The 17,826-nt window shown below is 56.8% G+C and overlaps 2 protein-coding genes across 6 annotated transcripts; both read left to right on the top strand.

Moving 5' to 3' along the window:
* The first annotated feature begins 3,276 nt into the window (after positions 1-3,276).
* On the top strand, positions 3,277-10,622 carry FAAH2 (fatty acid amide hydrolase 2). 2 transcript variants are annotated; one of them, XM_066333810.1, is made up of 12 exons: positions 3,277-3,489; positions 3,637-3,719; positions 4,014-4,147; positions 4,423-4,632; positions 5,035-5,154; positions 5,600-5,735; positions 6,516-6,633; positions 6,985-7,104; positions 7,361-7,465; positions 7,994-8,105; positions 8,733-8,927; positions 9,605-10,622. In XM_066333810.1, the coding sequence occupies exons 1-12, from the start codon at positions 3,292-3,294 to the stop codon at positions 9,778-9,780; spliced, it is 1,707 nt and encodes a 568-aa protein (XP_066189907.1). In that variant the 5' UTR covers positions 3,277-3,291; the 3' UTR covers positions 9,781-10,622. The 2 variants fall into 2 exon arrangements, with proteins under 2 accessions (XP_066189907.1, XP_066189906.1); XM_066333809.1 differs by lacking the exon at positions 7,361-7,465.
* A 2,477-nt stretch (positions 10,623-13,099) lies between these two features.
* LOC136370420 (interleukin-22 receptor subunit alpha-1-like) lies at positions 13,100-17,787 on the top strand. Of its 4 annotated transcripts, XM_066333806.1 has the most exons (7): positions 13,100-13,254; positions 13,634-13,754; positions 14,294-14,466; positions 15,464-15,642; positions 16,076-16,229; positions 16,513-16,640; positions 16,962-17,787. In XM_066333806.1, exons 1-7 carry the CDS (start codon positions 13,185-13,187, stop codon positions 17,739-17,741), a joined length of 1,605 nt encoding a protein of 534 aa, XP_066189903.1. In that variant the 5' UTR covers positions 13,100-13,184; the 3' UTR covers positions 17,742-17,787. The 4 variants fall into 4 exon arrangements, with proteins under 4 accessions (XP_066189903.1, XP_066189902.1, XP_066189905.1 ...); XM_066333805.1 differs by having other exon boundaries at positions 16,513-17,787; XM_066333808.1 differs by lacking the exons at positions 16,076-16,229; positions 16,513-16,640.
* Positions 17,788-17,826: the final 39 nt, after the last annotated feature.

The raw sequence follows: 17,826 nt of genomic DNA, 5'->3' as shown, positions 1-17,826 counted from the left end.
GATGGGGTGCTCCTGGAGTGGAGACCATCCCAGGAAGGCCAGCTGGTTGCTGAAGCATCGCACAGACCCTGCCCCAGTTCCAGTGCAGCTGAAGCGGCAGCAGCGAACAGGCATCGTGCAGCTGCCAAGATGTTTGCTGGAGGCACGCATAAACATTTTGTTTAATCAAGGACTCGGAGTGAACACAGTGTACCCTTGGCTCCGTGCAGAGGGAACAGCTGCGGCCCTGCGGGGCAGGGCCAGCGATGCCGATCGGCGGTAGCAGAGCGACCTCCCGTGGCACGGTCCCCACCCCGGGGTGCTCAGCCGTCGCCGCGGCGGCAGCAGAAGGAAGCCCCATGACACCCGTGTTCCCCGTCCCAGCGCCCTGCTCCGAAGGGAGGCTGTCCCCCGGCTACAGGCGGCTCTGGCTGCTTCCAGGGCAGTGTGTCTGGAAGCTGTGCGGTGCAAGGCTTGGATCGGCCCAGTCCCACTGCAGCCGCGCCAGAAGCGAGGACGAGATGGGAGAGCCCTGAGCTGCCCTGCCCGTGGGTCTGTGGGTGGTGACCTCATGGCAGTGTTGTACAAGAGAGCCCAGGTCCTCGGTAGTGCCCGCTGCTGTGTTCTCACACAGGCAGGTTGGGATCCCCTCTGCGTCCTCCTGCCCTTCCCGGAATGAGGTGGTGGAGCTGGGGACCTCCTGTGCCGCAGCAGGGACAGGGACAGCCCTGCTCAGCGAGAGCAAGGTGAGGTCAGAGCGCTTTCCCTGCAAGCCCCGAGTAAGCAGCACGGGCACCCAACATCTTCTGATGGATCCCGGGCCAGCACGCAGGAAGACAGCTGATGGAAACACGGAGCACAGAATCCCTCTGTGGTGGATCTGGCTAAGGGCAGGCTGGAGGAACTGCCATCAAATCCAGGGTTTTTTTCTGCGATCAGCTAGGAATTAAGTATCGGAATCGCTGTGTTTAAATCTGAATCTTTAAACATCCCTTCCCACTCCTCCCCACCCCAGCACTGGGCGGCACAAACCCCAGGTTTCTTTGGAAGCATTATTTTAAGGACAAGATTTAAAGGACTCCTTTCACAAAAAATTGTGCTAGCAGGTTATTTTTCTTCTTCTAATTTCCAAAAAGGGGGGTTTTTGTGCACTGGGGACTAGATCGAGAAGAGCTTTGGAGAACACTATGAAGGCAGCCAGATTGTGGTATTGCCAATCAGCACACGCCTCTTCTTCCCGCCGGCTTTGCAGTCAGCTGCCAAGCCTGTTCCATGGCTTCTCAGGCAATTAGTGGTTACAACACACATCCACACAGCTGGCAGAACCACTGCAGCTTTCCATGTGTCCTTGATAACCTCTTCTGGCTTTTTAAGCTTTTGGTACTGCTTGAAATAACTGAGGATAACGACAAGCATAAACTCCCAGAGTGCAAGACCCAGAAATGTTTTCCTTTCTAAGCAGCTAGTGTCCCTTGTGGGGACAGGTCTGAATGGGTGAGCTTCACTGTGTATGTTGAGCTCCAATGCTCTTGGCAATCAGACTGGAATTAACTGGCTTCTTAGTGTGCATCCAGGGTGGTGTTTGCTTGTTTGGCTGGTTATTGTAACTGAGAAACAGTCCAAATCACTTCAACCTTAGGTTTCCAGATCTTACTGCTTTATTTTCTACAGCACTTTGTATCCCACTTTCTCAATTTTTCGTGAAAACCAAAACACAACTGTGCTACCATGAGCTCTGGCAGCCATTCTTTTTGCTCAGCTCTCAGGAAGCTCCTCAGCTTGACCTAAAGGAGGAGCAGCCTGAGCTGCTCTCTGGGACAGCGCTGGCGTGCAACAGGAAGAGCAGGAACAAGAGGGGCACACAGACAGCAATGCAGCAGCTGATCCAGTGTGAATTTCAAAGCTCTCTTCTTGAAATATTAAAAGACAACGATTAAGGAAGACACTTTCCATGGCAAACGAAATGCCAGAGCTTAGGGAAGGTCTCTGCAGAGCAGCAACATAAGCAGAAACCCAGGACAGAAATGTTTTGGTTTGCCCATTTCTGCCAACATTTGGGCAAGATTTTAAGGGGGGGGGAACCAGCAAATCAGTCAAGAAATTGAGGGGAAAAAACTGACAAAAGCATTGCTGAGATTACATTTAGGAGGGTAGTTCAGAGGAGTTTTACTATTTTAGCTCTGGAAGACAGAGGACACCTGACTTACTCCTGAGGTCTCCTCTCCCCTCCCCTCTCCCTCCGTCAAGGAGAGAGAAAGAAATCTCTTTGATAAGACTGTGAAAAAGAACTACTATCAAGATGACTTCAATGTTAGCTTAGGTTTTAGGGGACAGTGGTCGGCCCATCGCCTTCAAGGGTATGTGTGCTGCAGACTGTTCTATAAACGCTGACGTGTTGACTCTGCAGTCATGAAAGATTTTCACAAGAAATGCATCCCTTTGTAGCCTTCCTTTGCACTGATAATTCAATTCTCAACTATGTGGAAGGGAAGAAATACAGTAAGGCCTGCTCACATGCTGCTTAAATCCTTGCTTTAAAAGACAAGACTTTTTCCCCACAGCATTACCAATTCTTTTGCCCTGAGGGCTGAGGATTACACACTGCTCTTCCTGCTTCCAAGTACCTGAACACCTCAGGGCATGTTTACAAATAAGTGTGGTTATAGCTGTATTTTATAAGGGAAAAGCTCAAGAATGAGGCTCGGTGTTTATAATGCAAAAGAACATTATAATTTGATGTCAACCTTAAACTGATCGTTCTTAATGTCTCATAGTTACCTAACACCCAATAGAGCGTTCGTGTGCACAGTGTGACCCTGAGGACAGGCTTTTAGACGGGGACGGACCACCTCTGCAGGAAAGAGAAGCGTCTCCTTCACAGTCCAGCACGGAACGTTCTCGCGGGAGGCTCAGAGGCGCTGTGGCTGCTGGGCTCAGCCCGGCGCCTCAGGCTGCCACCACACCTGTCCAGCTGAGGCTGTCAGCGCAGCCCCTGCCCGGGGCGCGTCTCGCTATAACCCGCACACGCCGCACATCGGGAGCGCCGGTGTCACCTCCCGCCGGCACAGCCGCCATGTGCGACCCGTTCGTTGCCTTTGTCCCGCAGCAGAGCCGGCCCGGGGCGGGCAGAGCGGGCCTGAGCGCCGCGCAGCGAGACAGAAGATGGACACCGCTGCGTTCCCAGGGCGGTCCAGGCGGCAGCGGGACGAGCCCCGGCACAGGCCGCGGCGGGACGGTCGCCACGGCAACGCGGGCGGCGCGTCGCCCTGACGTCACTTCCGCGCGAGGCGGGGTGTCGCTCGCAGTGTCGCCATGGCGCTGTCGCGCGCGGAGCGCTGTCTCGCGCTGCTGCTGCGGCTGCTGTCGCGCGCCTGCCTCGCGCTGCTCGCGCTGCTGCCGCCGCCGCGCGCCGGCTTCGCGCGCGCCTCCCCGCGCGCCGTCCCGCCGCCGCGGAGAGCGCTGCTGCTGCTGTCCGCGCGCCGCCTCGCGGAGCTGCTCCGCGCGCGGCAGGTACCACCCGCGCCCCGGGGAGGGGGAGCGGGGGCAGCGGGTATGCCGCTCTCCGCGCGCGGCAGGTACCACCCGCGCCCCGGGGAGGGCCAGCGGGTCTCGGGCCGCCCGCGCCTGACGGCGGGTTCCGCTGTGCCCCGTGGCCAGGTGACGTGCATCGAGGTGGTGGAGGCGTACGTGGAGAGAATCAAGGAGGTGAACCCCCTCATCAATGCCGTGGTTAAGGACAGGTGAGCTGGGGGCAGAGGGCACGCTCCAGGAGAGAGTGGCTCCCCACCTGCCTCCCTTCGGGCCCCAGGCCAGGCCGCTGCGCTGTGCCGGGGGCACGGGGATCCCCGCGCCGCCACCGCAGCAGCGCCGCGCTGGGCCCCCAGCGGCGGCTGGGCCGGGATGCCGCTCCCTGCTCCGGCAAAAACCAGGCAGTCTCACTTTCCCTCACAAGGTCCTGCCGCGCTTGGGGTCCGCTCGCCCTGCCCACTCCCCTCTGATCCGACGCTAGAACATCGCCGGGTGCTTTGTTGCAGGTTTGAGGAGGCCCTGCAGGAAGCCCGACAGGTCGATAAGCTGCTTTCAGAGGGTCCTGGCGATGACTGCCTGGAGGAGAAGTTCCCCTTGTTGGGGGTTCCCATCACCGTTAAGGAGGCCTTTTCTCTCTACGGTGGGTTTATCTTTGTGCCTTTCCAGGTCTTGATGTATTACTCAGAAAGGTGGGTGGCTGTGGCACGTGCTTGGAGGGAAGTAGTCTCCCTTTCCCTGGTTTGCACCAAGCTCTGCCTGGACTTCTGCATTTGTATTCATTTGTAACACACGGGTGCTGCAGAGCTTGTGGTGCCTCAGAAGAGCAGCCCTCACTGGGAACCTGCTTCCTGCAGCCCCGAGTTGTCTCAGGGCACTGGCCTTGATGCCTCCCTCCTGTTGACCTTGGCACCACAGGGATGCCCAACACCTCTGGCTTGGTCAACCGCCGCAACGTGATTGCCACCTCAGATGCCACAGTTGTGTCACGGCTGAAGCAGGCAGGTGCCATCCCACTGGGTGTCACGAACTGCAGCGAGCTCTGCATGTGGTACGAGTCCAGCAACAGGGTCTACGGGCGGACCAACAACCCCTATGACCTGCAGAGGATTGTGGGCGGCAGCTCAGGTGAGCCCCAGCACCTTGGCACAGTCCTGCACGAGTGGCAGATTAAAATGCAGCAAGGGAAGAGTTCCAAGTTTCTTCACACAGCTATTATAATGTGTCCCTGGGGTCTTGCAGAGCTTATGGACCTCTTTCCTGGGCACTGCTGTAGGCTATTGGGAGGTCCAGCTGCTTTGCCTCTTCTGGGTGTTTCATCTGGCATTGCTTCAGCTTGCTCTGTTGTACTTTGGCGGGAAAATCCCTTTGGCCCACATTCCCCTGCTATTCCCTAACCATCACTAAAGCCAAGATGCCCCCTACCCCTCTTGCTTTTTAGGCCCTCCCCTTCACTGTGAGGTGGTCCTGCTTTGCTGGATGATTTGCACCATAAATTGATGGGCTTTTGACATATTTTCTGCCGTGCAGGTGGGGAGGGCAGTGTCCTGGCAGCTGCCTGCTCAGTCGTAGGTGTGGGCTCTGACATCGGTGGAAGCATCCGGATGCCCGCCTTCTTCAATGGAGTCTTTGGCCATAAGCCCACAACAGGTAAGGTGGGTGTTGGGGTCTCCTCCTCTTCCCCGCAAGCAGAAATGCCATGAAGTGGAATGGGAGCTGTGGGATGAGCCCCTTCAGGACACCCCTGTTCTGCTCACTGGTGGGATTGCTGTAACCCCTTGCGTGGGGCGAGCTTGTTGAGGGAGCACGGCTGGGGTTGTCATTTGGAAAGCTTTTGGTGGCAGAACGCCAGGCACATGGGAGACAGGCGGAGATTTACCCAAGTATTGCATCTGCAGCGTGGGATGTTTTCACAAGGTTGAGATCAACTGGAATGTTTCTCTCCCTTTCAGTGTCCTGACTGGGTGCTTTTCCTCCCTTCCCCACCCCATGCACCTTGCCATCAGCACTTGTGGGGTGCATCCAAAGACCCCCAACAGGGCTGTCCCCGTCTGGAGGCGATACTTGGGGTAGTGTCTGACATCTCTGCTCTCAGGGGTGGTGCCCAACGACGGCCAGTTCCCAAATGCTCACGGGGTGAGGACCAGCTACCTGTGCACGGGGCCCATGTGCCGCTACGCAGAGGACCTGGAGCCTGTGTTGAGAGTCATGGCTGGGCCTGGGGTCAGCAAGTGAGTTGTTCCCACTGCTCCCAGCTGCTGAGCTGGAGTTGGCAGCTCTCTGGTCCTCGCAATGTATTAGTCCTTTGTACGAGACAGGTCTGCACCCCACCCAGTTTGCTTGTTAGTGATTTCCTTCCTCTGCTGCTAGCTTCAGCAGGACCTTGGCTGCCGGGACTTCCCTTCCCACCACTCACGTGCTCCCAGGAACTGGCAGCCATGGGCAATCTGACAGATCCTCCTTCACCAGTGAGCTGCTTCCCAGCTCTGTCCCACACATTCCCTCCCCTCCCAGGGCTTGCCTTGCTCCTAGGTATTGCATAGCCTTTTTCCTCTTGTTGAATGAGGACTTTTCCATCCCACACCACGGCCAGTTCAGTTCCTTCAGTTTTTGGTCCATGCAACCAAGTGCAACTGGTTGCTGTGTGCCAGTGGGGAGCAGAGCAGAGATGGGGCACATGGGGCAGCCCTCCTTTTTGCCACAGCCTGCACACAGTTGCTCTCTCCATTACCACTTTGCTTTTTCCTTGGCTCTTGTGCAATCACAGCCTTGTAATCACAAGGTGCTTCTGGAGAGATAAGAACTTTCCCAACAGAAACTTGCTGGGGCTGAGGGGGCGGGTGAGCAGCTGCATGTGTTGTGGGGCAGTAGGTGTCTGTGTGTCTTCAAGGTCTCACCTTGCCACTCTGGGGGATGGAGCAGGTCTCCTGAGGAAACTTTACAAGCGTGTGAGAACCTCTAGCGGCTGCAGAGGAGCTGGGGATGGGTTTGTGACAAAGCACCTTTCCCAGGCTGAAACTGAATGAGAAAGTGTCACTGGAGAAAATCAAATTCCACTGCATGGATCATGACGGCGGGTCCATTTTTGTATCCCCTGTGGACAAGGAGATCTTGCAGGCCCAAAAGAAGGTAGGAAGCAGCAGAGGATGGTACTCAGTGGGGTGAGCCTGAAGTTAAAAGCTGGGTAGATGAGTCAAAGGAGCCCTGGGGAGGGGAAAGAACTGCTTTGTGTGTGGCTCCTGCAGGGAGCTCATCCGCATCCTGGCAGGATGGTGGACTGGGGAGGCAGCCTCGCCTCCCAGTCCTGTGCTTTCAGGGGTTAAAAAGTGGACAGAACGTTTTCTTCTTCAGGGCTAAAGAGGACACAAGGGGAAGATCTTGTGAGTAGGTCTGCTTACCCTCTTCTCTGTTGTTTCCATGGGCTGATGGCAGTGCATCACATTTTTGTGGAAATAAACCTGTCCTTGCTCTTCCCTTCAGGTGGTGGAGCACCTTGAAAGTGACCTCGGGGTCCGGGTTCAGCGTGTGGCAATCCACAAGATGAAGTATTCTTTCGAGATCTGGTCAGCCATGATGTCATCCAAGGACAGCGAGGGGCAGGTGTGTCAGAGTGAGTTGGCAAAGGCACAGCTTTGGAGGCATCAGCTGTACAGGGCCAGCAGTGGAGAGGCTTCCCAAACCTACCCAGGAGCTTTCCCTACTCCATTTTCCTGCCCAATCCTCCTTTCATCTCCTAAAGTTGCACAGCCCCTTCTCCCTTGCTGTACTGTGGGTTGAGGCCGTGGCTCTCAGCAGAGGAGCCATGTGGTAATAGGGCGGGGGAGGTTGTTTTGGCACATTGACCTTTTCCATGTAGGTTGGTAAATCAGCTAAGCAGGGGGCATCCTGCCTTGCTCTTTGCCCCATGCTGTGTCTTCTGACTTGTAGGCTGGTATTAACCCCCTTTGGGATGCCAGGACAGGCAGGGGGCTAGAAGCTTTCCAGCAGGAAGCCTGCTTGTGTTATTTTTCCCTGGAATTGCAGCTGCTGTGCTATGCTCTGTGCATACAGGAAAGTATTTTGTAATAAAATAAGCTGCTGGGAGTGTCATAACTTGTGCATTCCTGGGACAGAGGCAGTGATGAAACAGCCCAGCCCCATCACACTAAGGAGGGCTTGTCTGACTCCTCTGCCTCCTTCTCCAGGTCCTATGGTCATATCATAGGAGGAAATGCTTCTGGGACATTATGCCTTCATTATGCATCGTGTCAGCTGGGTGCTGGTTTGGGGGACTCTCCCTTCTCCTTGCTGTCTGTGGCAGGGAAAGATACTCCTGCTGCTGCCCTGGATCAATGTCAGAGCTGTGGAGTACTCCTGATGGGCACCTCCTGTGAAAGCAGGAGCGCCTCACATTGGGATAATGTGACAACTGGAATTTTGTTGTCCCTTGCCAGCTTGTGCCTCCCTGCTGCATGTTGGTTGTGCTGATGGGGGAGTGGGTGTGTTACAGGAGGCACAAAGATTCACGGACCTGCTGGGGGATCACGGGAAGCCAGTGTGGCCACTGTGGGAGCTGATGAAGTGGCTCGTGGGGATGTCTTCTCACACTCTCCCAGCTATCGGTAATGCTGGCAGGGCCCCTGGGAAGTGCAGAGGCAGTGGTGGGGTGGGCAATTTGTTAAATGCAGATATTACCCTTCCAATGCCCAGTGAAGGAACTCAGGGTTGGCCCTGAGCAGCCTCAGCGTAGTTTTGTAATGACACTCCGTGTCTTTGAGTCATCTTTGATAAATGGGAATGGGTATCTTGGGGGGAGTGAGGATGATGGAGCTGGGGGCAGGGTTCACTCCTGCTGTAAGCCCTGCTGGAACTGCTGACAGCTCAGAGGGACAGTCAGGGTCTGCACCAATCTTGTTTCATAGCAGCAGGTAGTAGAGAACCCTAATTAGTGCAGTTGTGCTGCTGTGTAATGAGTGCTGAGGTTGTTCTGCCAGCTCTGTTTATCCCCAATGGCTGGAAAAGCTGGAAGGAAGGGGCAGGCTGAATGCTTTTCCCTTGCCAGAGCTGGGGGGATGCTGCCCATGAAGTTGTGCTAGGGGCAATCTGCTGTGGCTGCTGGCAGGAAGGGGTACTTGGGGGGCCACCCCAGAAGCAGGGGATGTTGCATGTGGCTGGGCAATGTGTTTCTGCCCTGCACAGCCCACAGTCTGCTCACTCGCTCTTGTCCCCATTTCTACTTCTTGCTACAGCCTTGGGACTGACAGAGAAGCTGGTGAACCTTAACCTCAGTGGGAAGGCCAAGCTGGTGAGCATGGGCAAGAGCCTACAGGAGGAGATGGAGGCACTGCTGGGGCCAGATGGAGTGCTCCTCTACCCCTCACACCCCACCATTGCCCCCAAGCACCACTCTCCCATCTGCAAGCCCTTCAATTTTGCTTACACAGGTGAGCAGCCCTGGCATCTGTGGGGTTGCAGGTAGGGCTGCCAAGATAGTCTCCCTGTGACAGCAGTGTGGGTTGGCAGCTGGGGTGCTGTACCCAGAGCATTTGCATTGCTGATGGCAGGCTGAATTCTTGCTGCTCCAGAGAGAGCGGTGAGGGTTGTCGTGCTTTATACTGTCTGGCATCTTTTACCTTTTGCTGAAGGTCCCTTGTCCACAGCAGGGCAGGTGTGACTTTGTGTGTGATATTGAGGTCCTCTGTGCTCCAGAGGGGTTACAGCTGCTGCTGTAACCGTTTACCAGCAACCTGAGACCTGCCACGTCTTGGGGTGCAGCCTGGGGCTCCCTTTGTGGTTGCCATGTGTTCTGAATACCTCGGTGCCAGTGTCAGTGCTGTCTGGCTTTGGAGTGATGGAGGGCTAGTGCCTGGGGCAGGAATGTCCCAAATTTGGCATGCCACAGTATGTGCCATCCCTCATGGGTGCTGTTTATACACATGATGTGGGCACTGGGAATCTCTGGCCAGTGATGTCCCTTGTCACCATGTCTCTGGACTGCTGCATGAAGCACCAGCTCTCAGGATCTTGGTGCTGTGTATGGCAGAGCTACCTGCCCAGGGGGGAAGAGCCAGGCAGTGATATATCCCAGTTATTGTGCTCACTCCAGCCTTCTCTCTTGCAGCTATCTTCAATGTCCTGGGCCTGCCAGTGACACAGTGCCCGCTGGGGCTGGGCAGTGAGGGGCTGCCCCTGGGCATCCAGCTGGTGGCTGCTGCCTACAATGACCACTTGACGCTGGCAGTGGCCCGGTACCTGGAGAAAGCCTTCGGAGGATGGGTTTTACCAGGGAAAGTTTAACCTTGGGACGCAGGAACAGGCAATGACGAGTGCTGTTGCTTCATCCCATCATGGCACTGTCTGCTCCCTCTGCATCCCCCTGTGCCCTGCTGGGAGTGGCTGGTGGTGCCTCCAGCCCAGGAACAGCTGGGACATTGCAACTGGAGTCCTCATCCCTGTGGCACCTTCTTTAAGAGAGACCTGCCTTTCCCAAACCCCTCAGGAGCCCAGTGCCACAGTCTGAGGATGTCCTGCCTGCTGTGGGCATCCATCCAGCTTTTCCAGACTGTGGAGTTGGCCAGCTCTCTAACCCTTCTGCTTTCAAAATGCTGAGTGAGAGTTGGGCAGAGGATGTGCTTCCAGACTGCTGGGGGCAGCTGCACAGCACCTCTTGGGGCTGCTTGAGCCTGTGGGGGTCCTCCTTGGCCTGACCCTTACCCACAGGGCTGGAGTGTGCTTGCTGCACCCAGGCTTGCCAGCCCCCACAGTCCTCCCAAGCGCCTGCAGGCTTCATCCCACTCTCTGACCAAAAAGGGAGAAGGGTTGAGGGGGCTGGAGGAGCCATAGGCCTGCCTCGCCAACAGTGCTTTGTGGGGTGGTGAGTGCTGGGATGTAGCTGTCATGCACAGCTGGGAGCATTTCAGCACTGGCTAAAACATCTGTTTGTATCTTCCCCTTCTCTCTGGGAGGATCATCCTGCCTGACTGGTGTCTCCTGCTGCCTGTCCTGCTCAGCTGCCTGGCCTCTGCCCCAGGAGCAGACATGGGCAGCAATGTCAGTGGTTTGTCTGAGCAGGCAGCAAGCACAAAGTGTTCTCATTGAGAGAGGTATTAAATATTAAAGAACCTGTCCAGTCTACTGTGGCTGTGTGTCCTTTTCCTCGTGGCTGTCTGTCTCCCTCCCAGCTCCCGCCAGGCCCCAGCCTCATCTCTACCAGGGATGTGTTGGCTACCCAGCACTGCTCGCCAGTGGAGTGGTGCAGGGACAACGGTGGAGATGTTGGCATTAGCCTCCAGGGTGGCACTTGGCCACTCTGAGGCTCTTGTTTTGGAATGCCAAGGCTGACAGTGGCTGCTGGCTGGGCTCTGGGCAGAGCTGAAGGGTGTGCATGAGTCCCACGTGCTGCTGTCAATGGCTCTCTTAGGCTTGTAATGGTTGTGCAGTTCTTGGGAAGCACGAGTCTAGCTGTGTTTTGTCCCAGTGGACTGCCAGAGGCCTGGAACTCTTGAGATGATGCAGAGCCATGTGCAGGTACCTCGTGGTCTCCAGGGCAAAATGAGGGGCCCCAGCCCTGTGTTCCCAGCCTGCTGCACTAGTCTTGGCAAGCATAAAACCTGTTACTGGTTTTGCTGGGATGTCTTGGTCTATGTCTGCCCTGCGATGTGTCACCCCTGGCCTGTCGCCACGCCACTGGGTGTCCCTGCAGGGGTAGTGCAGGCTGCTGGGATGGCGTGGGCTGGGATAGGCTGTGCCTCAGCTCTGGTGTGCAGAGGGCACTGCTGAGCGCCCGCCCCCAGCTGAGACGTTGCTAATGAGGAAGCAAGGAAGGGGAAGAAAAAAAAAAAAAAAACCACCACCAACAAACCCTGGTTCAGCAAAGGAGGTATACGTACAAACCACCCAAGTCAAATCACATCTCCCAGCGTGGTGACACAGGCAACACGGACTGTCCCCCATTTGGAGGAAGCCTGGCAGCTGAGCAGACCGTGGTAACGCTTGCTGGGAACACTCGAGCAAAACGTGAGGTTGCTGAGCTGAAGGTTTTAACAGCGCGGTGGGTGAGGAGGGTTCCTGATGTGGCAGAGGGGCAGAGAGTAAATGCTGGATCTCTTGGTAGGGGGGAGTGCTGGTGTTTCAGGGTGGTGTGATGGGGATGCAAAGGAGAGGATGTGCAAAGCAGAGGGGGTAATCCCCACAATTTCAGTTATTGCAACAGCACAGGGAGAGTTGCTGAGATTTTTCCTCTGGCCATGGCAGAAGGGAAATGGATGTGCTGGGATTCAGAGGGGGGCTGGCAGCGACTGGCCTGCAGTTACCCTTGCTGCTTCAGGAAAGCATTGCCCCCCTTGTGCAGCCTTCTGCAGTGGGAGCAGCCCTGTCCCTGCCTCCAGGCAGCCAGTCCTAGGGTCTCCATCGGTTCCCCAGCTCTGTGCCTCCACAAGCTCCCGGAATAATCCTGGAGGCTCTTTCTGCCTCCAGGCAGAAATGCTGCCTCCTTCAATGGGCTCTGTTGCAAAGCCAGGAGGACTCTTGCTGGTCTCAGGGCAAAAGGAATCCCTAGACCAACTGTGTGTGCTTCGGCTCTGGTGTTTCAGAGGTCTCACCTCAGCCCTCGCCAAACAGTTTGCAGCTGCATGTCCCTGCTTGTTGACTGTTCCTCCTTGTTTCAAGCTCTTAATTCTGCAACGGACAGAGAAAATATGGGGGAAATGTTTTATACCCACGTGCCAAGGTGGTTGTTCTTGTAACAGTGTAGAGTCAGCATGAAATGGGAAGAGCAAGAAGCAGTGGCAGTGGTGAGCCAGCCCCACGGGTGTCCCATCTGGCCAGGGGTGCTCCCACCCCTCTGCCTGTGGAGATGGCCCTGGGCTCCCCACCTTCACCTTCACTTCATGTATCCTCACGACCAGAAGGTGGTGTTGGTGGCCTCAGAGCCCTTGCCTGTCCACTCCGGCAGGGGAAGGTTACCTCCATGACCAGCAAGAACAGGGAAAGATTCCTGGTGGCTGAATGGTGGGGCAAGGTCAAGGTAAGAAGCAACTGGCCAGGTGTCAGATGCAGGTGCCCAGTGGGACCAGCCTCTGCTTTGATTCACAGTCTGAGATCTGTGCTTACAGCCCAAGAGGGTCCCTCATTGTGCCCCATTTGGCCTTTTGGGTGCTGTCACATACTCTCCCCATACCAGGGAGGCTGTTGGAATGGCTGGGAGTGTCCTGGCAGTGGTGTCACAGGTTGTGCCAGTGTGAGTCATGCCCAGAGATGGGTTGAGTCACCTCCCCAGTGGTTCGAGCATCAGGTGAGGAGCTTTCTCAGACCGACATCCTGGTGACAAAGGCAGTGTGCCTTCTCACCACGGCGTGCCAGAATTGGGTGCCACAGAAGGTCACTGCAGCACGTGCACAGTGCAGCAGCTGCCCACTGTCCCTGTGGGTCCACCTACCACCCCAGCCCTGAGGGTACCTGTCCTGCTGCACCACCAGGGTGCAGGAGAAGGTCCCCTGCCCCTTCACAGTGGACACCTCTGAGCCAGGATAGGCATGTGGACTCCATGGGGCAGTGTCACTGGCTGAAGCTTCTGGGAATAATACCCTGTTTTTAATCCCAGGTCCCAGCAGCCTGTCATGTCTGCAGGTAGCGGAACAGCTCCAGCACACCCATCCCTTTCCACAGCCTCTGGTGCAGCAGCATAGTGTGGGGGCAGATGGATGGGCTGTGGTAGGATGAGCCCTGCCTTGCTCCTGCTGCTATTCTTGGCCAGCTGCTCCCTGCTCCAGGGTAAGCCAGTGCTGAAGCTGTCACCACAGTGGGGGTGGGGTCCTGGCTTCAAGGCAGGAGGAGGCCACAGGGACACCTTTCAGACCTACTGAAGGTACTGAAGAGGAGGGGCCCAAGTGGTCATCAAGGTATGATGAAAAACAAAAGTCCAGCGTCAGCAGAAGATGTGTCAGGATGTTGGCTCTCCTGTTTTGTCAGCTGTGTCTGCTTTGGAGAAGCGTGGAGAGGGTGTTCTCAGTGTGTGATGGATTGGGGGGATGCAAGTGCTGAGCACCTGCTTTGGAGTCAGTGTTTGCCCATGCCAGGCTGAAGCTTAGGAATCCGTGCACCGGGCCACAAGGGGACCCTGCAGGATCACATCTCTCTGTTCCTTCCCCAGGGATGCTACTGAGGCCACGGCATGTGAGGCTGGAGGCAGAGAATTTCCACGTCCGGCTGCATTGGGAGCCAGACCCCAGCTCACCCAGTAATGCCACCTATGAGGTGGAGTGGAGGAACAGGTAGGTGGGAAGGAGGGGGTGAAGGGGTCTGGTCCTCTTATACCCTGGCAGAGGCTGTTGGGGACCCCTGGCAGCTAGAGCCCTGACTCCTGTCTGGCAGTAAATGCCATAGAGTAACAGAGCAGTGGAATTGGAAGTGGATTGGCTTGTCCACCCCCTGTACATCAAGGTCAGCTCAGGACTGTGTCCTGGTGGGTTTTGAACAACTTCAGGACAAGCTCCCTGGACAGCTTGGTCCATTTCCCTCATACCACACAGCCTCAAAAGCCTCAACTCCTTGGTGGGTTCTCCCTGCCATGGCTGTGTGTTTTCTCATTGTGGAAGGCACAGGTCAGGGCACAGTGCCAGGTGCCATCCGTCCCCAGGAGGAAGTCTGCTTGCTGGTGGCCTCACTCCTCATTCATCCCGGGATGCTGTTGGCTGATACCTGGGCTTTCCTACACTTTCCACCTGGGCAGGATGGCACTGGCTGGGCAGCCTTCCCTTTGGGCTGGGAACATGCTGAAAAGAAGCAATCCCTTTGCTTTCTCCCTGGGCAGAACCTTGAACTGGACCAAGGCAGGTGCCTGCAGGGGGAACAGCAGAGGCTCCTGGGTGTGTGAGCTGTATTTTGACAGGATTCATGATATCTACTGGGCACGGGTGAGAGTGGTGGCCGGAGGTCAGCAGTCCGAGTGGGCCAGTTCCAGCGAGCTGCAGCTGTACAGAGACAGTAAGGACTGGGGAGCTCCTCCAGCTGGGCTCTTCCTGGGGGCCGGTGGGGAAAGGGGTCCTTGGAGAGATCTGATGGGATGCAATGGGAAAGCATGTTAGGATATTGGAGGGAAAAGAGTAAAGAGCTCTAACCAGAGGAAAGGGATAAGGCAGACCTGCTAGAGGAGGGCTGGGTGAAGAGCAAAAAAGGACAGAGGAAACACAGTGAGGTGATGGATAGGAGGCCCCAGGCCACCAAGGCACCATGAGAATTTGGGTCTCTGGGGAATGCAGCAAGATGGGGGAGGAAAGAGGATATGCCTCTGGGCTTGGCTTTTGAAAGGTTCACCTTCCTCCCTTGCGATGGTCTGGGAGTTTTTGCCCCAGCAAGATGAAGCTGGTGCAGGCAGGGGCAGACCCTCTGGTCATGTATCTATTCACCTTGACTATTGTGTTTGCCAGGTGTGGGAATGTGCCTCTTCTCAGTCACAGACTGGCTGTTCTGTCCAAAAAACCTGGCAGTATCTTGGATCTAGAAAATTTCCAGGACCCTCCTCTGACCTCCATCACAGGGGTTGTTGCAATAAACTGAATGTGTGAGCGGCTAAATGGGTTCTGTGTTGGCAGTTTGTGTTCCCTTGTTAATTCCCTCTGCATCCAGCTGGCATTAAAGTGGATGCATTCAGTTAGAAAGTGATTGCTGGCCTTGACAGTATGTCTCCAGGCCCTGGTGGATGGCTCAGGGATGAAGGTCTCAGCAGCAGGAGCTGGTGGTGCCATAGGTCTGTCAGTGTGAAAAGGAGGGAGAATCAATGCTAGCTGTCATGAAGGTGTGGTGGCTGCCATTCCTAGAGCTGGTTTCAGAGCACAAAGTGCCATCAGGCAAGACCCAAGGAGCTTCTGTGCTCTGAGAGGGGAATGTCAGACAGAAAAATATTATTTCTAGAAAAACAAAATGTCTGCCTTCCTTTGAAGGCCTTAATTTTCTTTTCTCCCCCCACCCCCCCTCCCTACAGCAATTGTTGGCCCTCCCAGGTTGTCCTGGCTGCTCCAGGATCAAATCCTCAGCATAAACATCATCACACCACTCACTCCCTACAAGAGAAGAACTGGTTCCTACAAGCCAGTGGACCGAGTGCTGCTGAAGCTGTGGTATTGGCTGCAGCTGTTCGAGGGGGACCTGCTTATCCAGCAGGTGTGTGGTAGCTGGGCAGGGCTCAGAGGTGCAGGGCTTGCACAAGCTTTCCTGGTGCAGCAAAGCCACTGTCTCAGGTTGCAGTGGTGTGGGGGTGCCCGTGCTGCAGCCTTGCCCACACCTGGCTGTGCATGCAGGTGTGAGGTGCTCTGCATCCCTAGTCTGGGGCTCCCACCTCAGGGAGGCAGGAGACCCCTTCCCTCCCCTGGGCAAGAAGAACTGGACTGGTTCTGTTCAGATGACAGGTGATACCACAAGAGTTTCAGGAGATGCTCTGGGACCTGAACACCTTCTGGGGCAAAGAACTGAGTGTTGGAGGTGCCTGGGAGGAGGGACCATGGGGCAAGTGGGTTGTTGAGGCTGCACAGAGCAGTGAAGCCATGCACAAACCCCTTCTCCAGCTGCTGTGGTCACCTGTCCCATCTGCTTTCAGGTGCCTTGCAAACAGAGCAGTGAGGAAGTGCCTTGCACCTTTGGGAAGCTGAAGCCCAGCACACAGTACTGTGTCCGGACGGTGGCTGCGGGCATTGCCAGGCAGCGGAGCCGGGAGGTGGAGCAGTGCCTGGTGACTCCTGCAGGTCCTGCAGGTGGGACAGCTCTCACCAGCTCACCTGGCACAGCTGCATGTCAGGTCCTGCTCACAGCAGCACTTGTGTGGAGGTGTGGGTCCCTCACCCCCAGCCACTGCGATCAGGGTTGTGGCCCAGTGCTGCCCAGTGGGGACCTGTCATGGCAATGCTTTCTTGTCATCTGCCTTGGGCTTGCCTCCTGAAACATCCCAGCCAGACATGGATGGGAAACACTGATAGAGGGTGGGGTGGGAGGGATGTGCTTGAGTGACCCCCTCAGCCTGCTGTGACCTCCTGGCAGGCTTTCCATGGGTTCCTGCCATGCTGGGTGCCTCCTTCCTGCTGCTGCTACTGAGTGTGGCTGGGCTCTGCTTCATGCAGCTGCATGTCTTCCCCAGTCCTCCAGAGACGCGCCTCCCAAAAGCACTGGTGAGTGATGATCTTCCTCCAGTCTCCATCTTGTGTGTAGCCATAGTCAAGCCAGGGTTCCCTGCATTTGCAGGGGCTCAGCACCTCCTTTCCTCCAACTCTCACACCACCAAGCCCATTTTGGTACCCAGGTGTCTCCCCTGCTGTCTGAACCACTGTCCCCCGAGAAGAAGCTACTGGTGGAGGGCATCAGCCAGCCATGGGTCACAGGAGAGGACGGGGTCTCAGGCAGCCCTTGGTGTTCAGCATAGTTTGTCATCCCCAAGCTGGCAGGGCTTTGGCCAGCTGAGGCTGACCATGCCACTGCTTGTGTCCTTGCAGGCTCTCCAAAACAGTGAGCTGAGTGTGCCTCCTCTCCAGCTTGAGGAGAACCCACTGGCCCTGCTCCTGCAGACTGTGCTCCCCTCCCACGGGCCATCCACTGCTGGGCAGGCATCAACTGTGGTCCCACAGCTCCTCCGAGGCCTTAACCAGGATGTGAGTGGCTACTGTGACAATGGGTTTGGCCCAGACTGCCCCGAGGGAAGGGACCCATCCTGCACTCAAAGGCTGCAGCTGGGGCACGCCTTGGGTTCCCAGGTGCCCTCACAGCCGGAGAAAGATGGGGAGGCAGGCGATGGGGATGATTTGCCAGAGCAGCTGGTGCTAGTGGGACTGACTGGAAGCAGCTACATAGGTGACAGGGACAGCCAGATACCTGAGAGATGGCTCCCCCTGCACTTCCAGCTTTATTCTAAATGCCAGTGCCCAGTCCTGGGAGCAGGCAGCCACCTTCCTCTGCCCGTGCCAAGCAGAAGCTGCAGCCAGGAGTACCTGGAGCAGAGTCTCGGCACGGCTGAGCACTGGATCCGGCTGAGCTCGGTAAAGCTCCCGAGCAGCGCGGAGGAGGAGGGAGAGCAGCTGCCCTGCGCCCCTCAGCCGCTGCTCGGCGGCGGGCCCGGGCCCCAGCAGGGTGACAGCGGCGTGTCGCCAGGCTGCTCGGCGCAGGCGGCCCCGCGTGTCCCCAGCCCCTGCCGGCCGCTCCCCTCGCCGCGCAGCTTCCTGCGGGCCGTCGCCTTCTCCGGCTACGAGCCACGGGCCCCGTCCGGCAGTGAGCCATAGCGAGGGCCCCGGCCGGCCCCGGCTCCCAGCAGAGCCCAGGGCGGCTCCCGGGGCTCCGCAGCCCGCCGGCTCCGGGCTGGGCACG

The sequence above is a fragment of the Sylvia atricapilla genome, chromosome 21, assembly GCF_009819655.1.
Source record: "Sylvia atricapilla isolate bSylAtr1 chromosome 21, bSylAtr1.pri, whole genome shotgun sequence".
In the NCBI taxonomy this organism is placed as follows: Eukaryota; Metazoa; Chordata; class Aves; order Passeriformes; family Sylviidae; genus Sylvia; species Sylvia atricapilla.
Note: the sequence above shows the minus strand (reverse complement) of the source record. Positions and strands in the feature narration are given on the sequence as shown.

Coding starts and splice junctions, on each gene's coding strand:
- LOC136370420 (XM_066333805.1), top strand. CDS start 13,185: ATGGGCTGTGGTAGGATGAGCCCTGCCTTGCTCCTGCTGCTATTCTTG. Junction 13,755..14,293: donor GAGGTGGAGTGGAGGAACAG/GTAGGTGGGAAG, acceptor CTCCCTGGGCAG/AACCTTGAACTGGACCAAGG. Junction 14,467..15,463: donor GCTGCAGCTGTACAGAGACA/GTAAGGACTGGG, acceptor CCCTCCCTACAG/CAATTGTTGGCCCTCCCAGG.
- FAAH2 (XM_066333810.1), top strand. CDS start 3,292: ATGGCGCTGTCGCGCGCGGAGCGCTGTCTCGCGCTGCTGCTGCGGCTG. Junction 4,633..5,034: donor GATTGTGGGCGGCAGCTCAG/GTGAGCCCCAGC, acceptor TCTGCCGTGCAG/GTGGGGAGGGCAGTGTCCTG. Junction 8,928..9,604: donor CTTCAATTTTGCTTACACAG/GTGAGCAGCCCT, acceptor TCTCTCTTGCAG/CTATCTTCAATGTCCTGGGC.